The 21596-nt window shown below is 35.5% G+C and overlaps 3 protein-coding genes across 4 annotated transcripts in view; 1 reads left to right on the top strand and 2 right to left on the bottom strand.

The window, feature by feature from the left end:
* The window catches only part of stim1b (stromal interaction molecule 1b), a 37709-nt gene extending 34224 nt beyond the window's left edge, over window positions 1-3485 (bottom strand). The window contains exons 1-2 of one of the 2 annotated variants that reach the window (XM_082140901.1): window positions 2990-3485; window positions 1397-1518 (exon numbers count right to left, since the gene is read on the bottom strand). In XM_082140901.1, coding sequence (XP_081997027.1) covers window positions 1397-1517 — 121 coding nt within the window. In that variant the 5' untranslated portion in view covers window position 1518; window positions 2990-3485. The remainder of the gene's footprint in view (window positions 1-1396; window positions 1519-2989) is intronic. The other variant, XM_082140902.1, reaches the window with a different exon arrangement.
* A 2242-nt stretch (window positions 3486-5727) lies between these two features.
* Window positions 5728-12859, top strand: rhogb (ras homolog family member Gb). The gene is made up of 2 exons (XM_082140924.1): window positions 5728-5906; window positions 9541-12859. The coding sequence occupies exon 2, from the start codon at window positions 9572-9574 to the stop codon at window positions 10145-10147; it is 576 nt and encodes a 191-aa protein (XP_081997050.1). The 5' UTR covers window positions 5728-5906; window positions 9541-9571; the 3' UTR covers window positions 10148-12859.
* A 1176-nt stretch (window positions 12860-14035) lies between these two features.
* pgap2 (post-GPI attachment to proteins 2) lies at window positions 14036-21558 on the bottom strand. The gene is made up of 5 exons (XM_082140918.1): window positions 20915-21558; window positions 19606-19855; window positions 18572-18678; window positions 17535-17643; window positions 14036-16604 (listed from the first exon to the last, which is right to left on the bottom strand). The coding sequence occupies exons 1-5, from the start codon at window positions 21080-21082 to the stop codon at window positions 16474-16476; spliced, it is 765 nt and encodes a 254-aa protein (XP_081997044.1). The 5' UTR covers window positions 21083-21558; the 3' UTR covers window positions 14036-16473.
* Window positions 21559-21596: the final 38 nt, after the last annotated feature.

Genomic DNA, 21596 nt, shown 5'->3' with positions numbered 1-21596 from the left:
CAAAATAATTTTTATGGTAATCAACATTATGCATAAACATGGTGAATTGAGCATAACTTGTATTAAACCTGTAATATCAAATATAAAGTTTCATTTTGCATTCGAATAAAACAATCTCCATAGTGGTCCACTTCACATTTCTCAACCTCAAAGGGAGATCTTTGATTGCTGAAAATCTAATTATTCCCACCATTTTCTATAAAAGGAGAAATGTTTTGGGGAATGCATTCCACCAGGCACTGAGATGCAAAGTCCATCTGTAAAACGGTTGGATAAAGTCAACAAAGCCCTGGACCTAATATGTACAATTCAGAGCCTTTTCCAGATGCATACAAAGAGTTTCACCTGATATATGTAGAGATGACCATTTTGAATTAACCCCAGTCAGGCAGAGGGCCTGGGAGAATGGATGGGTGACCTCAGCGTAATTACGCCATTTATCCATGTGACTCACGGTAAACTAATAACTAGAATAATAGAAATAGTAACAGAAAACCTCAGCAACTCTCCAGTTCTTTGGTAACCCCTGTGAAGTATCTGTTATGAGGAACAGACTATAAGATTATGAGTTAATACCCAAAGTCAATACCCTGATAAAACTCAACTCAACTAGCCTAACTGACTATTAAAAACTCCCCCCAAAGGTCATTGCGCACCAGAATGGCAGCTAGAATTACAGATTTTTAAAAAGCCAGAGGATGTTTAGGGTTTATTCATCTTTTCTGAGCGATCAGGTTAGATTGAGTTGGAGTTTGGAAGAATTTATTAATGAAAGTGTCACCGTCATAAGTCTCATGATGATAAAATAATTTCCAAAGAGTACTGTTGAATATACAAGAGTGTTCCTTTTTCTAATCTTTTCACCAGGTCTGCATTTTATTAAGTTTTGAGAGGATTATAACCATGGTGAAGGTGCATCACAGGATGAGCTTCAGTCTGTTAAGTGGAAACTGAACATTAGTGTCAAAGCACAAGAGGAGACTTTGATGGACACCAAAACTTGTGAGGTTGTCATACACCAGCAGTCTTGCCTCATGGGAGGCCTTTATGTCGCTCTGTGCATTTGCTAAACTAAGCCTTTATCCCGACACACATTTCGGTCATGTCAATTCTTTCAGTTCTTGGTCAACAAATGTAAGTGCAGCATTTGGATTGTGAAAGACAGGTTTGACATAATCTCCAATGTCGCTCTGATTAAACAAGGGAAGCACTTTATCTTATCTAGCAGCACACATAAGAACGGTGCATATCATGCACCATTTTCTCAGAGTGGGACATCTCCCTCTACAAACACTATGTTCCATTGGTATTATGTAACACGTAAAATGCACACTATACGGACACATAAAACGTGGGAAATAACGCTGAGTGATTCAACTGAATGATGATTTCCTACCGGATAATCCATTGGCAGACTGCAGGTGGCCTGTCAGGCTGTGCTGATCTGCTGTACTCCTCCATAAGAAACCGAGCCATGCAATGTACATACAGTGTCTGGCAAATCTCAATAGATCCATGCTAAATTTTAAACAGAGAGAGAGAGAGAGAGAGAGAGCATTTAAAAGAACAGTACTAATCTACCGTTCAGAATACATTATGAAATATTCTGACATAAAAATTAATGTTGGGTATTACAGCAAGTCGGTAAAAAAAAAAAAAATTCCTTTCACATCTCTTTTTTAGGTTACTAGTATTTATTTTAATAGCTAGTTTTTTTGTTGTTGTTTTTTTTCCACTAGTAATTATTAAGTTCCAGACAGTTCTTATTCAAATAGTGACTCAATTAGTCACAAACATTACTCTTTATCTACTAATTACTATCCCTTAAGTGACACGTACGCCTAACTATTCTATTGAATCTATATTTGAAATGTGTATGTGTTTCAGATATCAACTAGTCACTTCCAATTAGTATGTATTTCAAATTTTTGCTGGTTTTCCAAGTTTACTGGTACACTGTAAAACATTGTTGGTTTAACTTGAAATAAAAAATTTGAGTTAATTCAATGAAGGAGATTGAAAATAATTTGTATGCATGTCCCAGTTATTACTAGGAAAGTACTAGTATTAATGTAAGTACCAAGTAATAATAATTAACTATAGCTTACTTACTATAGGGTTAGGGAGGGTCAGGATCAGGTCATGGTTTAGGGTTAGTTGCATGTAATTATGCACAATTTATAGTAATTACTATAGTAACAGCATGCAATGTGTATAACAAGTATGCTGTAAAATAAAGTATTACCAAAAATTCTTATTGCAATATTTACATTTCTTATAGTTATCAAATGTAATGACAATAGTAACAAATACACACTAATAAATTGGTATTATAGATTTGATAATAGTAGCCTACCTATTTGAATATTTACAAGTAACTAAGGAATAGGCTACATACTAATACCAGTAAACTGGAAGTGGAATAACCAATAATTTGAATACATACTTTCAATGGAGAATAATTAAAGTCTTGTCACTAGTCGTCTAATTAAAGTCTAATGAAAAGTCGCTAGTGAAACTGAAAAAAAGATAGTAGCCTAGTGACTGCTGGATTGTAACAGTAATAAAAAAATAAAAAGTAGGCCTACAAGTAACATTAATCATAAAAACTTGTTTGTTTAAATGTTAACGTTGCCATATGGCTATAGTTATAGTTGGAGCTACTGTACATGGAAAAAGCCTCCAAAGCTGCACGCTTCAGTTATAGTGAAGCGTGGCATCATGTCACGTTATTTTTTATATATCTAGATAGCTTTTGACAAAGGCTCCACAAATTCATCTTACTATAAAAAATAGCGGCAAATGTGCCTCCTTGTGAATGATACGATCAAATTCTGCCTTTGTGTATTTTGCCGATTGACTCATATTAGATGGCATATGAAATAAGCAAAAGTAACACACACGCTATATCAAAGTTGTCTTCATGTTGCAAATGCACATGCAACCTACTCAAACTCATCGTGTTATTGTTTTAAAAATGTCAGATTACCTGTCAATAGCCGAAGGTTGGAAACTGCAGGAGTCTCTTGTGACAAATCAGATGTAAAAGTTTCGTTTGGTCTGACTGAGATCCATTAGGTAACCGATATTTGTAGGATGTTGTTTTAACTCAGACGAGAAAATGTCGTCGTTTTAACGGTCCAATAAGTTTAAACAACACTTCAACGATGTTAGACATTCATTTTCCACATCTTCGCCTCATAGTCTGCGCAATAACATGCCCTCAATAATGTGAAATATTGTCAAAAATATTTGTCCATCACTCCAATACGGGCTTCGAACAAAACGTCCAAAATGAAGAAAGAATTGTCCTCCAAATATATGACACAAAAGTATGTACCGGAAATATAAATCAAATTTCAAGGTTCATTACATTGTTTCAAAGTCCTATTTTCTGAGTTATCCAAATCCCCTCGGTGTAAGGAAACCGTTTGGTGTTGCTTTTGGAGGATGTCTAATGGTAGAGCAAATAGTTTCTTGGGATATTTGTCAGGTTTTGAGGTTTGGTCTCAAAAAGCAGAAAGACACAGCCATCTAGTGGTGTGATACTCAACCATGCAGCTAAAAATGAAGAAACCACTCCCAGTTTTCTTGTCTGTCTATCTATCTATCTATCTATCTATCTATCTATCTATCTATCTATCTATCTATCTATCTATCTATCTATCTATCTATCTATCTATCTATCTATCTATCTATCTATCTATCTATCTATCTATCTATCTATCTATCTATCTATCTATCTATCTATCTATCTATCTATCTATCTATCTATCTATCCAAAAATTCTGAAAGCCTTCTGACTGAATGAGATTCCATAGTATTTATTATAGGCTATTAAAGGATATCAATGTAACTAAAATTCTGTAATTTACTCATCCTCATGTCTTCCAACCTGTATGACGAGCTTGTGTGTGTGTGTGTGTGTGTGTGTGTGTGTGTGTGTGTGTGTGAGGCACAAAATAAGACATTTTTCATAGCCTACAATTCAATTCCTTTTCCATACAATGATAAAGTCCATGTTCCAAAAATATATATACACTAGGCTACCGTTCAAAAGTTTGGGGTCAGCAAGATTTTTTTAATGTTTTTAAAAGAAGTATCTTCTGCTCACCAAGGCTGCATTTATTTGATAAAAAAGAAAAAAAGAAAAAAAAGTAATATTGTGAAATATTATGACAATTTAAAATGACTGTTTTCTATTTTAATATATTTTAAACTGTAATTTATTCCTGTGATCAAAGCTGAATTTTCATCATCATTACTCCAGTCTTCAGTGTCACATGATCCTTCAGAAATCATTCTAATATGATGATTTGATGCTCAAGAAACATTCATTATTATTATCAATGTTGAAAACAGATGTGTACATTTTTTTTTCAAAATTCTTTGATGAATAGAAAGTTCAAACGAACAGCATTTATTTAGAAAAATAATATTTTCTAACATTATGAATGTCTTTACTGTAACTTTTGATCAGTTTAACTCATCCTTGATGAATAAAAGTATTGATTTATTTTATTTCTTTCCCCCAAAAATAAAATTAAAATTCTTACTGACGCCAAACTTTTGAACAGTAGTGTTTAATGTTACAAAAGCTTTAGATTTCAGATAAATGCTGTTCTTTTGAACTTTCTATTCATCATAGCATCATGAAATAAAAATGTAAATAACTGTTTTCAACATTGATAATAATCATAAATGTTTCTTGAGCATCAAATCATCATATTAGAATGATATCTGAAGGATCATGTGACACTGAAGACTGGAGTAATGATGCTGAAAATTCAGCTTTGATCACAGGAATAAATTACAGTTTAAAATATATTAAAATAGAAAACAGTCATTTTAAATTGTCATTATATTTCACAATATTACTGTTTTTTATTTATTTATTGTTTTTAATCAAATAAATGCAGCCTTGGTGAGCAGAAGATACTTCTTTTAAAAACATAAAAAAATCTTACTGACCCCAAACTTTTTAATGGTAGTGTATACAAAGGCAAATGAAAGTTAGATTGTTTGTTTTACAATGCTTTATGTTCTTTTTGGAACTTCGCTGTTAAAAAATAAAGGTTCCATAAGGTTGTTTGATACGAAAGAAGATAGGCCTACTATATTTTCCCTGAGAACCTTACAGTGAACTGTTCTTAAAAGAACCCTTTTTTTCCTCTCTGTAAAAAAAAAAAAAAAATTAATCTAAAGAACCCTTTTCCACTATAAAGAACCTTTTGTGGAATGAAAAGGTTCCATTGACGTTAAAGGTTCTTCATGGAACCATGGGTGCCAATAAAGAACCTTTATTTTTAAGAGTGTTGCGTTACAGTCTCCATCCACTTAGTATTCAATATTTATTTTTGTTCTCCACAAAAGAAGAAAGTCATACGGGTTTGTAACGACTTAATATATTTAAATAAATAAAATAATAAAATAAATTTAAACAGAAATGTTCATTTTGGGTAAACTATTCCATTCCATTCCATTCCATTAGTAACAACATTTTTTGCATAACACCCACGACTCTGTGTATGATTCAAGTCGATATTCTCACGGCTCCTCCTTAGGTGAGGTAGTTTCAACATGAGTTTGAGGTTGTGATGATACAGGATTTCCCTGTGATGCATATTTTCTACTAACGACGCAGTGATCAACGGAGCTGACAGTGCACGCGAACGAACTGCTTGATTTAAAGTGGGAGCGCGCGCCCGTGCAGTCACAGTGTAGACAGACTGTTACGCCCTCCTAAACACTGTCATAGCCACATTTACTTCGGTAAACTTCCTCAAATATGCCGTTAAGCCATTAACTTCCTCTCTAAGGGGTGAACACAACTCACGTCCTACAGACCTCAGCAACTAACTTCCACAGCAGCGGGATTACGGTCCTCAAAGCATCTGATATGTTTGGTAAGACATATTTATTTAATAGTCATATATATAGTCCTGTGATACATAGCGTATAGCTTGTTAGACAACATCTTTATGTTTCATTTCTGATTTAATTTGTTAAAGAGAAATTACGCAGATATTTATAATCCCGTCCGTGTGATATTTTAGCCTACTTAATATCCTGTTCTCGCTTTCGACCGCGGCTCGATGATTAAGCAGTGGCTTCAGTGTTTTAAATCAGAGAGCAGGAATAGGGGCCACTCCCATAGAGTACTGTTGTATATGAATACATATCAATTAAAAGCGCTCATTAATATTAAAACTCGAGGTTATAGTTAATTCATAATGATGCCAAAGATAACCTGCAGTGATGAGTTCATTTCATGGCACTTTTGACCATTTTGAATTAAATAAATGGTGAGTTGAAACCAGGCTGTATAAAACAAGGTTGAAACTCCGAAAAACGCATAAAACTGAGTAGAAATGACTAATTACTGTGACAAATTAAATGGATGGAAACAAAGTTGTTATAATAATGTTTTTAGTGTAGCCTACATAATAGATACTTTCCTGAAAGACTTGGTTTGGTTGTGCATTTTGAAACATAATATAGAGAATGAATGGGAAATTATGCAAATTTCGAGAAAAAGAAAAAAAGGCAGTTGGGTTTTCCAGAGGGAATGAGGAACTGAGAAACATCCTCATTTTAAGCAATCCAACAGAGCCATGCAGAAGTTGGGATATTTATCTTTTTCAGAACCATATAACAGCTTCTATTAGAGAAGTCATAATGTGTTTAGCATATTTTACTAACCAACCACAGTCTAGTTTTCTAGTTTGTAAAGATAACAGCCCATCTTTGAGATGATCTTCCACACTCATCCGTCACGCAGTTGTAGGCCGTTATTGTTGACTCCTTAATGTGAAAGTAGCATTACAAAACAGCTGAATATCTTGAATGACACAAGGGGCTCACTTTCCTGTGGTGAGTCACTGGAAAGACGGTGACTTGCTGTGTCATAAGTTGTGGTAACAGTTCCCGTGATCATTTATTTTTTTCTTATTTTCAAATATTTAAGTGTGCAAATCGAGGACTAAGTGAGCAATTACAGCCCATCTCACACTAACACTTTCAGTTTCAACTGAACTGCGGCTTATGGTGAACGTTTCTAAATTCTACATTCAGAATAGAGTGTGAAGGATGGATAAATGTAACTGACCACTTCTAGTTTTGATTCCCTTCTGCATACTTTGCAATCTAGTGCAAGTTCTCCTTTTGCTAAACCAGTAGCCACTAGGATCGTCTGTTCCTCTGCTGGCTTACACATGGTTTGCGTAATTCAGGTTCGTTGATAAAGTGCGATAAACTCACATCCGATACTCGAACAAGGGCCTTAATCACCAGAGACAATATTCAGATTAGTGGTCAACCATGATGGGATTTTCCAATGGTTGAATCTTAAAATATTACATTTAGTCAGCTACACTTAAGTGTAAACATCAATGACTTGAGCAGTACCGCAAATATGAGTTCAGCATAGTAAAACTACAAGGACAGTAAAAAATGTCAATGGGATTCGGTCGCACTTGATTTACTCCACTTTCTATATCACTGAGCACTTCTTCTGCTAAACATGGGTATTGTGATATGACAATGCTGTGTTGTAAGTGACAGGACAGACTCCACCCAGACTGAGCTGTCACTGCTGTTTCTTTGAGCTCTTGGTTCGCTAAACCACATTGGCTAACGCCTTGCAGAGAAGGGCAGGGCTCGGAGTATTTCTCTCTCTGAGCGTCTCAGGAGATTGGGCTGAGTCCGTCTCACTCCTTTCTCCTGGGGTCAAACATCTGCCAGACTCTTGGAATAAGTGAGAAAGAAAAAGAGAACTGAGAGTTCTTGGTCGTAACTCCACCGCTCTCAGTTTCTTGTTGATGTGCGAGAACACGAATCATTCTCACATTTGCTCCAAGCAAAATGGCCTGCATGTCATGATCAATCTATTGAGGAAACAGCTTATCATGTAACAAAAATGTTGATTAATAACATAAAATAACATGAAAACAGCTGTTGAACGGTTTTAGAAAGTGCTTTGCAGACAGTAATTCACACTGACCTCCAGTGTAACGTGCAAAACTCATCAGTAAATCTACTTTCCAGCTCCTTTTTCCACAAAAACAGCATGTTGCCCTTGCACAGAATTTCCCAAATGATGAATAACTATAAATGTGTATTGAATCAGCCCCCATCTCACATCAAATGTCTTCAGCATAAACTGAAACCTAATCACTCAAAGTTTTCCAGCATGTACATGTTGTATAAAATTTCACTTTACGTGTCATATTTCCATAAGAAAGCCATTTGAGTCATGACCCAAATTTGTCATATTTCCATGACCCGAATGGAGGGTAAAAATAAATAGTTTTTGTGCATTTCTGAGGATATGAATTCGCATAATCTCATCATTTACAAGTGGAAATTCATTTGTGTTATAATATATACACCGCTTATAGATAGAACTGCAAGGGGAAGTAGAAGGAACTGGAGGAGGCTGACTATATATTCAAAACATTGTTTCATAAAGGCCCAAATGACCTCAACATGCTGTGAATTTGCATGAAGAAACAATTAGATGTTCTCGTAACCTTTTTCCTTTGTCCCTCTCTTTGCATGTGTAAATCTTTTTTTCCACCGATCCATTCATACATCCTCACGTTTTGAAATGTGTATGTTCACCCATCATCAAAGATCTAGGGGTGCACTGATCATTTATTTTAAAATTGAATTATGGCTGAAACCTATATGCAGATCATTATTTTCATATTAAAATGTATACTATAACATTTCGCCTTAATAAATTATAAATAAAAGTAAAAAAAAACTTTAACTTATTTGATTTCAACTAGTTGCCAAAGCAACATTTCTAATTTTCATTTAGTTTAATTTGATGTACTAAAATAACTAAAGCTAAAACTGAAATAAAATGAATAATTACAAAATCACAACAGAATAAATAAGACTAAACAACTAAAATTAAAATGAAAACAGAAAATACAAGGGGATCTTTGTAGCCCTAAAATCCACTTTTCAGCGATGACTCGACTGAAAAAATGAAGATAGATGTGTCAGTCTTGTATTAAGGAGAAAGCCATTAGACATTTGTTTCCCCATAGCGCCATCGATAACGCAATGTTGAGAGACCGATATTGAAAGGGAACTATAATAGTGTCATAAGCGGCTCTTTTGTCTCTGTACTCTTTTATTTGGTGTTGTTTCACTTCCTTTCTCTGGGGCAAATTTTTGTGCGGAACATTCGTGTTGGTGTGAACAGGCCTTTATGCATGACGACATTATAATATACAGTATAAAAATGATTTACAGAAGATTGCATTAAACAATGTTTTACAATGGTCTGTCTGAATACTCGATTCTGATTGGCTGGAAAGTGTGCATTAAAACCATTTAACGCACAGGTGTTTCAAAGTCAGTTTAATCACCGTTCTATACTAATGCGCTGAGATCGCACTGTGCACATCCAAGCCATCTATCCATCCATTCCTTTATTAATCTGATCACCTGTCCTACCAACTCTGGCCATCTAAAGAGCGTTGTCATGTTTTGCTCTAACAGAGAGTGTTGTCTCTTTCTCTGCAGACTGCTGAAGTCGAGTGGTCACTTTTTTATCATGCAGAGCATCAAGTGTGTGGTGGTGGGGGATGGAGCAGTGGGAAAAACCTGCCTGCTCATCTCGTACACGACTGGCGCGTTCCCCAAAGAGTACATTCCCACCGTGTTCGACAACTACAGCTCCCAAGTCGGAGTGGACGGCCGCACCGTCAGCCTCAATCTGTGGGACACAGCGGGCCAGGAGGAGTATGACCGCCTCCGCACGCTGTCCTACCCTCAGACCAACGTCTTCATCATCTGCTTCTCCATCTCCAGCCCCCCGTCCTACGAGAACGTCAAGCACAAGTGGCATCCAGAGGTGACGCACCACTGTCCCAGCACACCCATCCTGCTGGTGGGGACCAAGAGCGATCTTCGCAATGACCCGGATGTGCTGAAGAAGCTAAAGGAGCAGAACCAGGCGCCCATCACGCACCAGCAGGGTCAGGCTCTGGCTCGCCAAATCCACGCCGCCAAGTACCTGGAGTGCTCGGCACTCAGCCAGGACGGCATCAAGGACGTGTTTGCAGACGCAGTGCGTGCCTTCCTCAGTCCTCAGCCCGTGGCTGCCAAGAAGCCCTGTATACTCCTCTGAAAATACAGAGGATAGAGGTATTTTAATTGAATTACACACAGGAATGCATAGAAATGGTGGGAACGTTACTGAATGTTTGGAGTAACAGGTTCTCAGTGAACGGTGACCAAGAAACAGCCTTAATCTGTGAAATTAGAGAAGTACAAGATCAAGAAAAATATCAAGTTTTACACTGTATTGAGATCCCTACTTTTTTCATAAATGTTTTTATTTTTGCTTGTAAGCAAATACTTGGTTTTACGTGGAGAGTGTGTTTTTTTTTGGGTTGGGAATTCATAAGACCACTAAACAGTTTGATACCATCTCATGGTATCTCAGGAATACATACAATACAGGAAGTAAACACTTAGCCTAAATATATTTCAGTGAAAAGGGGTTTTAGTTCATTTTTAGTGTTTGGAGACTTGGAGAATATTGGTTAATGAAGGTTTTTTTTTCCTTTTATTATTTACAAAACACAATCTGAGAATATATATATATAGCACTTGTTATATTTTTTTAAGCCCATGGCATTTGTTCTGTGATTGGGGTGTCCTTGAGGACAGGCCTTTTGTATAAATAGTGACATTATCTATGATATTGAATGAGCCATTCACACAGAATGCCTTCTTGCTTTTAAATACGCGAGCCACAGCTGAATTTGAAAGAAAGCAGGGTCGTGCTTGTAAAAGTTGAACTTCCTATCTTTAAAACACGACGCTTGAGTGTGAAGACGCTGTAACAGCAGAAACAATAGAGTGCACCAGACCCGCCCATTTTTTTATGAGGTATTTTTCCCATATGGATATTAAAAATGTGTTCATTAAAAAATAATAAGCCACGAACCAAACCAATTAGCAACAAGGTGAATCACAACATTACAAACTTTCAGAGTTTTTAAAAATCAGGACAAGACAAAGTGCAATTAACGACTTTAATGAGGGAAAGAACTACAATCCCATGAAGCATTGCGAATGATGTAATCGAATTAAAAACTTCAGATAAACATAAAACTTCTGATATAAAGATATTGATTGTGTCTATAGAAACAACATTTTGGATGTATTGAAAAATATGTACTAATATTTAAGTAGTTTGAGAGCGTATAAGGAAAATTGACACTATCATGTCATTCGCAGTTCTTCAAGGGAGTGGGCAGGTGCAAAAGTGTTATTTTGGCACAGTTTACTTGTAGAGATTCTCTGATTGGTGGAGATTTCGTTGCGTGTCTAATGCACGCTGATGGCACCTCGTAGCTCACAGTCGGTCTGCCTTTAATGGTTTATAAGTTATAGTTCAAAATCAATCCCCCTATGGAGAAAATCAATGGGATGTTTCCTTCCGGAGCCCGACTGTTGCACTCTATTCCAACGCGTTCTGTGTGAAGCGGTTCCTTAGACATACCTGATCTTGAATGTGTGATGAGGATGTTGCCTGGCAGCTTGACGGCTCTACTTCCTTGTGCTGGGGAAACTGTCTGGCAGACCCTTCAGGAAACCCTTCAGGTCCCAGCATGCTCTGCGTCACATTCAACTCTTCATTCTTTTCTTCCTCCGCGCTCCAGGGTGGGGCTTCAGAACCTTTTTAGAAAACAAGGCACTTTCTTCACTTGGTGACTGATTGGTGACAGCACAATCCTAAATGAGCCATTAATATAAAGGAAGGAAGCTTTCAGTTGGCCCAAGATTCAGTTCAAGGCTCAGGGATTCATCAACAAGCTCTAAATGAGAATCATTTTACCTTAATTTGTGTGGTTCAGATGAATGTATAACTTTACAGTGCCTTCCTATAATGGTTATTTTGAGCTTAAATGTAAGCAGATAAGACTGTTGCGTGTCAAATTTCAAAGCCAAGGGCAAAATTATACAATACAATAAAAATGCTGTTTTTAATGATGTTTCCATTTTTTTCTGTTATGTTTAGCCCATTAGCGTTAGATCAAATGTTAGCTGAAAGTCAAGAACATAATATTGTGGCTCATTAAGGACACATGCTGCTTTCTGAAGAACTATGCTGAAGTGCTTGAGTCTCCTTAAAACCTTCACAGCAAATGGATAAACACTTCATTGTGCATGAATCATATGATGATGTTTAAGTCATAACATGTGTTGCTCAATCTGTATGTGTGCTTATGGCCATTCATGTATGAGAAATCCCACAGTCATGTGAAAGCAATACAAGCATTGAATACTTAAGCTGGGAGTTTTGTGGATGCTACAGGTCAGTCAGCCTGATGGAACAGGACCTGGTGGAGACCCTCACAGATAAACTGCATCATGTCCCATTAAAGAAATACAACCGTGACTTTGTTTGGCTGACGAGACGTTGACATTCCTCATTCCTCCTGAAAACAGAGGAAATCATTTGCACTTCTATCGACTTCACGATCTCCACATCTTGCCTCAAGCTCTCGAATCACTCGTTTTATTTATTTTTCTCCAGTTTTTAAAATAACATTTTATTATTTGTTTTATTTGCATTTTTGTATCACTAAACCAAACATCCTTTAAATATTCAAATTTTGCCTTTCGTTTCCCCAAGCCAATTTTACATAAAATATTTATCAATTTATAATTTATATAAATGAATTACATTTTTGTTCCTAATAAAATTCAGACAGCTTTATTTTAACATCCTACTACAGTTCTGAAATGTAGTCATTTCAAGCAATGTTCGGTTTGTAATTGTAAGTATGTTTCTCATGATTTTTAATAAAGTTCCTCTACAATTTCATGCAGGCTTGTTGTCTACCTACGCTATACCATTCAAAAGTTTGGGGTCAGTAATTTTTTATTTTATTTAAAAAAACAAAAAGAAAGTCTCTTATGTTCACCAAGGCTGCATTTATTTGATCAAAAACACATATTGGGGAAATTAGTCCAATTTAAAATAAGTGTTTTCTATTTTAATATATTTTTAAATGTAATTTATTCCTGTGATGCAAAGCTGAATTTTCAGCATCATTTCTCCAGTCTTCAGTGTCACATGATCCTTCAGAAATCATTCTAATATGCTGATTTGCTGCTCAAGAAACATTTAATATCATCATTAATGTTGAAAACAGTCGTCTGCTTATATATACTTTTTCAGGATTCTTTTAATAAATATAAATCTTTTATAATATTATAAATGTTTTTACAGTCACTTTTCATTACTTTAATGCATCCTTGCTTAAAGTTTAATTTAAAAAAAATCTGATCCCAAACTTTTGAATGGTCTTTAAAGATACTACAGCTACTAGAGACAATTTTATTTACATTAACATTATAAAAAAAACATTCAGTCATATTAATTTCTACTGATTAAAAGAGGAAGCAGGTATAGTGTATTTAAATACAGTGTGTAAGATCATTTCCCTATCTGACTTTGATAGTGAACATATAGAGGCAAAATAGAGTGAACCTGATATCTGGTCAAACTCTCTCACACTCACACACACACACACACACACACACACACACACACACACACACACACACACACACACACACACACACACACACACACACACACACACACACACACACACACACACACACACACACACACACACACACACACACACACACACACACACACACACACACACACACACACACACACACACACACACACACACACACACACACACCTGCCTGAAGCTTTTGCAGTAGGTAGTGATTACAGCAGAGCTGTTCAGACAAGTCAGAGTTCACTGAAAGGCATTTAAAATATAGTTTAACGTCCATACGCTTTTCTTTATAATATATAACTGTGCCAAACCTGTCCAAGAAAGACAGTAAAAGTCTTTTCGGCAAACAACGCATTCTGTAAAAAGTACATTTGACCAAAAATGACAATTCTGTCATCATTTATTCACCCTCATGTTGTTCCATACCTGTATGACCCATTTCTTATGTGGAACACAACATTTTTATTTTCTTCCATACAATGAAAGTCAATGGGGTCCAAAAAACTACACTGAATAAAATTGGTATATGATTTACTTCAAAACAATTTTCAAAGAAAGGCAAGTGATACATTGAATTAAACATGACATTTTGAAGTAGAAAGACTGAAATAGTATTTTATTGTAAATCGTACTCCAATACTATTTTTTTTTTTTTTTTACAGTACACATTTGGACCCCATTGACTTTCATTGTATTGATTCAAAAACCGTCCTTCAAAACATCTTTTGTGTTCCACTGAAAAAAAGAAATTCATACAGGCTAGGAATGACATGAGGTTGAGTAAATGATGAGAAAGTTTTCATTTCGGGTCAACTATCCTTTTAATCATCTTCTTCAAGATTCTGTTTAAACTAACTTCATAAAAAGGTCAGAGCTGACCAGTGAATGGACCATCAGGAATGCAGCAGAAAGGATTTCCTTTAGTGCTCTTCAGCTTGCAAACTTCCTTGATCTGTTAGTAAATAAACAAAACTCCCAATTTGGCATCAGAATGATGTTCAGTTTTAACTCTTTGTCATCCTGTCCGTTTCTACCCGCACACAGGGTGGGCATTTCAGATTAGGAACCGAGTTTTACGCTCTTATTCGCTCTCAACTAGAACCTATTTCAATGCAACTTCAATATTTGCTATTTTTGTTCTCACTCTTTATCGGTACGTTTCCCTACACGAGCAGAATTTGCCCCACTCTCTGCTGCCTAACCGCTCTTATTTGACTGTGAAATGAGCTCCTGGTACCTGTGTTTGTTTTGCAGGTGCTAACAGTGACTCTTTTGTCGGGTCAGGTTCATTCATTTGTTTGCTCGTTCCTGTGTAAAGTTTTGACTCAAGCCTTACTGACAGCTACTCTGCTATATCAAAGACTATAGAGACTTTGGTTATATGATGAGAATCTTCTTCTGATATATCTGAAATTATTCTGAAATGAAGTGAGAAAAAAAAAGTGCACACTTGTGAAGAACATTACACGTAATTTCTTTCCAACACAACTGCAACCTACAACCTCTAAACTCAAAGGCTATGTATCAAAATTATTATAAAATAATTATGGTAAAACTTTACAATAAGGTCTCATTTGTTAACATTAGTCGATGTATAACTAACATGAACTAACAGTGAGCAAATTTTTGTAAAGAAACATTTAAGTTTAATGATTAATGTTAGTTAATAATAATACAGTAGTTCATCATTTGAATTCACAGTGTATTAACTAATGTTAACAAAAATAATTTTCTATTGTAAAAATGTAGTAGTAAATGTTGAAATTAACATTGACTAATATAAATGCTGTAGACGTATTGTACATTGTTGGTTCATGTTAACTAATGTAGTTATCTAATGTTAACAAATGCAACCTAAAGTTACTATAATTATCAAATCAATTAATCACATCTAACATAAAAGCTTGTAAACACACACACACACACACACACACACACATACATATATATTTATACACATACACACATATTATATATTTAAAAACTTTTATGTTAGATGCGATTAATCGCGATTATCTAGTAGGCCTAATAGGAATGTAGTATTTTCAGAAATGGTCCACTTCTTTTTCATCGAAATATTTATTTGACACCTTTTTAAAAACAGTATTTTGGTACATCGTGAAAAGCATTGCTATATAAAATCATGTTCACAACATCATGCTGAACTCAACACCACTGGTGATCTACGAAATGTCTGTAACACGTCATATTGCGCTTTACCAGTTTTAACGTTCAGCTAATGGCAACATCATATTTGACATGTTTACTAAGGGCACAGGTCGTTCATGATCAAGAACTGCACTATAGAAATATGAACAAACGTATAATGCTCTTTAGCCACTAAAGACACCAAATGCTGTGCAAAAGGCAGCTTACAATGACTTTTCACATGATTTACTCTAGCGTCACAAAGGAAGAGCGAAACGCATGGTGTGACTGAATGTGTGTATGCTTGATGCGGCACTTGTGAAACAGCAGCTGCAAAATCCAACCGACACGACATCAAAGTCTCCAGAGCTCAATTACTTTTACATTTGCAGATATTTCATAAATAATATGCACTTTAAACGTTACAATGTTTGATCCTGACAACCAATTAGTAAGAGAAAGACATGCCACTTCACATTTTGGTTTATGAGGAGATTTGTTAGTAATGACAGTATATAAGATAGAGGACTAAAATATTTTGAGGGCATAATCAGCCGTTCCAGTTACACCTGAATAAAATGTTTAATATAGTACAAATTACAAAAACTGACAATGATCTGATCAAACACCTGTATTAAATTAAATGAACACTATGTGAAGATGTAAACAGTCGTACATGGTTCGATCAGTCAGTCTCACCCTAGTGTCTCAAGTTTCAAGGAGATGATGCAAGTATTCAGTTCCTGTGTCAGAAGCGCTTTCCCTCTGGAGGTGTTGCAACCATCACCTCCTTACCTCCAAAGTCCCAGTAGGCAGTCATGTGGAAGGCCATGTTGGACAGCACCACCAGATACTCACAGCCAGCAAAGAATGAGTAAACTGCCACAGAGAGACAACAAGAACATATTTAAGTGCTAAACTTCAATCTAACTGAAAAGGCAAAAGAAATAATTATTTAAATAATATTCGGTGTAATATTTGGTTTCAATACATTAAATAATTCAAATAAATTATTTAAAATGTTACAAGTGAATTCTGAACATTCTAAAGTACAATGTAATTCTAAAGTAAGCATGCACAATTAAATATCATTCAATACTGTCTCATACAGATAAATAAATACAATCTCTAATATGAAATGATGACTGGTTTGGTAGAGATATATCATGTATATTTCTACAGCTTTACAGTCATAAGAGTATTTTTTAATTTTTTTAAGTAATTAATACTTTTATTCACAAAATGTATAAAAATGACTTCAATTGTTACAAAAAATCTATTTCAAACAAATGCTATTTTTTTTTTTTTACTTTCTATTCATCAAAAAATTATTAAAAAAAGAAAGAAAGTTGATTAGAATGATTTCTGAAGGATCATGTGACTCTGAGACTGGAGTAATGATGCTGAAAATTCAGCTTTACCATCACAGGAATAAATTACATTTTAAAATATATTAAAAAGCTATTTTAAATGGCAATAATATTTCACAATATGACTGTTTTCACTGTATATTTGAACAAATTTAAAAACATCTTAGCGACCCCAAACTTTTAAAAAGCACTGTGATATACATATATACAATTGACATTGTATGTATATCATTTACAGAAAAATAACAGCATGCTGGTTTGGAACAACATACAGGTGATTAAATAATCACAATTATCATTTTTGTGTGAACGATTCATCTAGTCAAACAAAAGAAATGAATTATCATTGGTAAGAATGTGTGAGTTCCCCAAAAGGGAACAATTGCAGAGAGGAACATGGGTGGGGTGAATGACAGAACGGTCGAGATGTTGCACTCACTTCCTGCTTCACAGTACTTGTTGTGTCGCCTGTAGAAATAGACAGCCAACAGACAGAAGCAGCAGTTGAAGAGGAAGAGGCGGCGCTTCTGGCGGTATGACATCATCTCCTGATGTCGGAGAGGGTTTGGGCAGATGCAGTGAAGAAAGACAGAAGAAGAAAAAGAAGAAAGAAGACACAATGGCATCAGTTCTCTTCTGCAACGTGATGTGGTGCAAGCAGGTGGTACGAGGTTCTGTGAAGGCACAGAGTTCTGCAACCACTTCCCCTGAAACGCACACACACTGCTGCACTTTCACAGCTATAGAAATAAAAAGATACACTGTGGTCTCTTCTCTGACACATTAACTCCCATGATTCTCAGCCAGCAGCACAAGCAACACCTTTTATTAGAGCTGTGCTTGTGGTGTCAAGATCACTGACGTGATACCTGAATAATTACAGTGAGTATATATATCAGCTGAATGTTAAACGGATATGCTAATTTCATCCAATCAGTTTGTGTGTGTGTGTGTGTGTGTGTGTGTGTGTGTGTGTGTGTGTGGTTTAAAAGCTAAACTTAAGCTGCATCCGAAACATCTGAAGAGTGACTACATTTGACTTGGAGCTTTGCAACCATTAAAAAACGCTTTTATATAGTTTATATACTACTATAAGCTTCACTGCCATTCGCAACTCCTCTCCCATGGCCTCATGGGATAGTAAAGTGTCCTTCAGAATCTCGCCGATCTGGGTTCTTTTCGCCTAATGTTTTATGAATACTGTGAATTCGGACGTACTACACTTTTCACATACTGTGTTTCGCCTACTATATAGTAGGGGAGCATGTATATTCGGACACAGGGATAGTGTTCTGTAAGAGCATTTATATGACGAAAAATAAATAATGTAAACACCTAATTCACATTACAATTATCCTAACATTTTTCCAACAGGGCTTGCAATATAATTGTCGTATGAGCTTATGAAGTGGTTTATATCGCCCTCTGCTGATATGTTAATAACAGATGTTGGCCAGAATATAGGAAACGCATTACCTCTGAACTAAGGGAATACTTCGCAATCCACGACCACAGCTTGCAGGTGCACAGCATGTGTAACACAGAACTGCCCATAAACATGATGAAGCCGCTCTTATGGACACCTGTGGATTGACATACACACAGCATTACAAACCAAATGCATTTTGTAGGTAAAATTTATATAATAAAGTTGATATATTTGATATAATAAAGTTAATATTTCCAACCAAAATCATCTAAACCAAAATAATAAGGAAAAAAGAAGGTAAAAAAATCTAAAAATATATTTTGCATGAAAAAAATTAAGCCTGTTTTTGCATTGTGACATTTTATTGACTTTTTTGCACATTGAATATATATATATATATGTATGTATATATATATATACAATTAATTGCTGTAGTTTAACTGTTTGCAACATTAATAATATTTAGAAAAAGCATCAAATCTTGAGCATCAAATCAGCATATTAGAATGATTTCTGAGGGATTATATTCCCACTAAAATATTATTTCATATTATTGCTGTTTTTACTGTATTTTTGATCAAATAAATGCAGCCTGGGTGAGACTTCTTTGAAAAACAAATAGTGTTATGAAGTACACTTGAAGTAAAACTGTGCTTTATAAATATACTTTTAAAACTAAATTATATCATGATTTTTTGCATTAAAATACAGAGAGATATTTTTGGACTAGAATACACACAAAAAACATTGAAGGAAAAAATAATTTATATTCTGCAATGAACAATATAATATTTCTTACGGGTCTCACAAAATATAATTTCTTATTTTTTCCTTTAGATTTTGGGGTGAAACATTTCTTGAGTTTTCGCTCTGTCATACTCTCACCATACACTTATAACAAACGTGAAGTGTTTTAAAGCACTTTTGCAACTCCAACCATTTATAAATATACCACATTTAACAAATCAATAACAATATAATAACAACCCCATGTTGTCGATCCAGCAGGAGCTCTCAGCATCCCTGCATCTGTGTGTGTGTTGAAACAGGACTCAGGGCTTCGGCCCAAAAATGCACTTACTGTAGGTCTCGGTGGAGGACACGTAGGTGAGCAGAAGCAGCCCTACATTTTCACTCAAAGCTAAGAGGAATGTGAGGCCGCTCAAAAGCTGCTCCGTCAGCCTCCTGGAAAAGCGTCCACGGTAAAAGCTGAAATACGCTGCCGCTACCAGGAAGCGTGGGGCAGAATGAAGGCCGATGCTGAAACGCCAGATGTAGCGCTCTGGTGTCAGACTGATGGCTGCGCTGATGGACGGGAGGTAGTTAGCAACCTGTGAAGGAATTGAGACAACACTTTACATTACAATAATATATATATATATATATATATATATATATATATATATATATATATATATATATATATATGTATATATATGTGTGTGTGTGTGTGTGTGTGTGTACAGTACTGGCAAAAAGTTTGGAAACATTACTATTTTTAATGTTTTTGAAATAAGTCTCTTATGCTCATTAAAGCCTGCATTTACTTGATCAAAATTACAGAAAAAATAAAGTAATATTGAGAAATAATTACAATTTCAAATAATGCTTTTCTATTTTAATATACTTTAACATATAATTTATTTCTGTGACGCAAAGCTGAATTTTCAGCATCATTACCCCAGTCTTCAGTGTCACGTGATCCTTCAGAAATCATTCTGATATGCGTTTTGGTACTCAGTTATTATAATTTAATACAGTTATGCTGCCTAATATATATATTTTTAAAGTTTTAAATATCTCTATTTTACATAAGTGTTGTTCTTTTTTTTAAAACATTTTATTAATCAAAGAATCCTGGAAAAATATCATAGGTTAAAAATATTAAACAGCACAACTATTTCCAACAATTATAATGGATCAGCAATCATATATTAGAATGATTTCCGAAGGATCATGTGATCCTGAAGACTGGAGCAGACATTCTCTGACTGGAGTAATGATGCTGAAAATAATCACAGAAATAAGTTATTTTAAAAAACATATATTAAAATCGAAAACCATTATTCTAAATTCTAATAATATTTCACAATATTACTGTTTTTATTTTTTTATTTTTTTATGTATTTTTGACCAAATAAACGCAGGCTTGGGGGGACTTTTTTTTTTTTTTTTTTTAAATAGTAACGTTTCCAAATCCTGACCAGTAAGTTTGGGCCAATTTAAAACTTTTTTCTTCAGCAACAAATTATATTAATATTAGGATGACAATATTATAAAAGTTTAATACACATGGTCTTGAGGAGGTGATTTAAGGGGGGAGGGAGTGCTAATGTAACGTCACATGTCGAGTGAGTGTGTGTGTCTGGCAGTGATGGACTGGTTCTCACCTCGCAGTGTGTGTAGGTAGAGTCATTGTAATGGTAGAGTAGAGCCAGCACGACGCAGGCGATGAGGCCGAGCAGCGGCAGACACACTGTGATCACCGCTAACCGGGTGAAAGGCACGCGGATGAGAGGCTTGTCTCGATCCACAGATCCGTATGGGACCTGTTGCATCTTCCCTTTCCCTTTAACCAATTACAGCTCGAGATGTGTCAAAAGCTACTAACCGACGATATGCAGTTCATTGCGAGTACAGTGACGTGTTGCCAGCGTCTCTAAACTGTCTGATAATCAGCTAATCAGTCCGAACTGTAGTCGCGGATTTAAAGAGGCTGTGGATGATGATTTTGGTTAACGTTAACTTACATGCTTAAGCGACCGTTCGCTCACCTGCGGCTCTTTGTCGTTCGGTTTAATAGCAGATGACCCCTAAATTAAGCGAAGTTCAATCCTGTAACGATACTTAAGCCGTTAATCATTTAATTCGACCAAAAGGTTGTTATAAGTCTAGATTCTATGACTGCTTTTCTGGATATGTAAATGCACTTCGCGAACACTTCCGGTTCCGTGAAGCCAATAGATTTCAAAATCAAAGTCGGTATGCTGCGCAATAAAAAACAAACAATTTATGAATATTTTATAACGGATAAACATTTTACACATTAAAAATGACAGTAATTCGCAAACA

Source organism: Leuciscus leuciscus (genome assembly GCF_965113295.1).
Source record: "Leuciscus leuciscus genome assembly, chromosome: 16".
Classification (NCBI taxonomy): domain Eukaryota; kingdom Metazoa; phylum Chordata; class Actinopteri; order Cypriniformes; family Leuciscidae; genus Leuciscus; species Leuciscus leuciscus.
Note: the sequence above shows the minus strand (reverse complement) of the source record. Positions and strands in the feature narration are given on the sequence as shown.

Excerpts from the sequence above, each read along its gene's own strand:
- rhogb (XM_082140924.1), top strand. The coding sequence starts at position 9,572 with ATGCAGAGCATCAAGTGTGTGGTGGTGGGGGATGGAGCAGTGGGAAAA.
- pgap2 (XM_082140918.1), bottom strand. The coding sequence starts at position 21,082 with ATGCAACAGGTCCCATACGGATCTGTGGATCGAGACAAGCCTCTCATC. Across the intron at positions 18,679-19,605 it reads GTCCTCCACCGAGACCTACA|GTGTCCATAAGAGCGGCTTC; the intron begins GTAAGTGCATTT and ends GTCAATCCACAG. Across the intron at positions 16,605-17,534 it reads CAAGTACTGTGAAGCAGGAA|TTTACTCATTCTTTGCTGGC; the intron begins GTGAGTGCAACA and ends TCTCTGTGGCAG.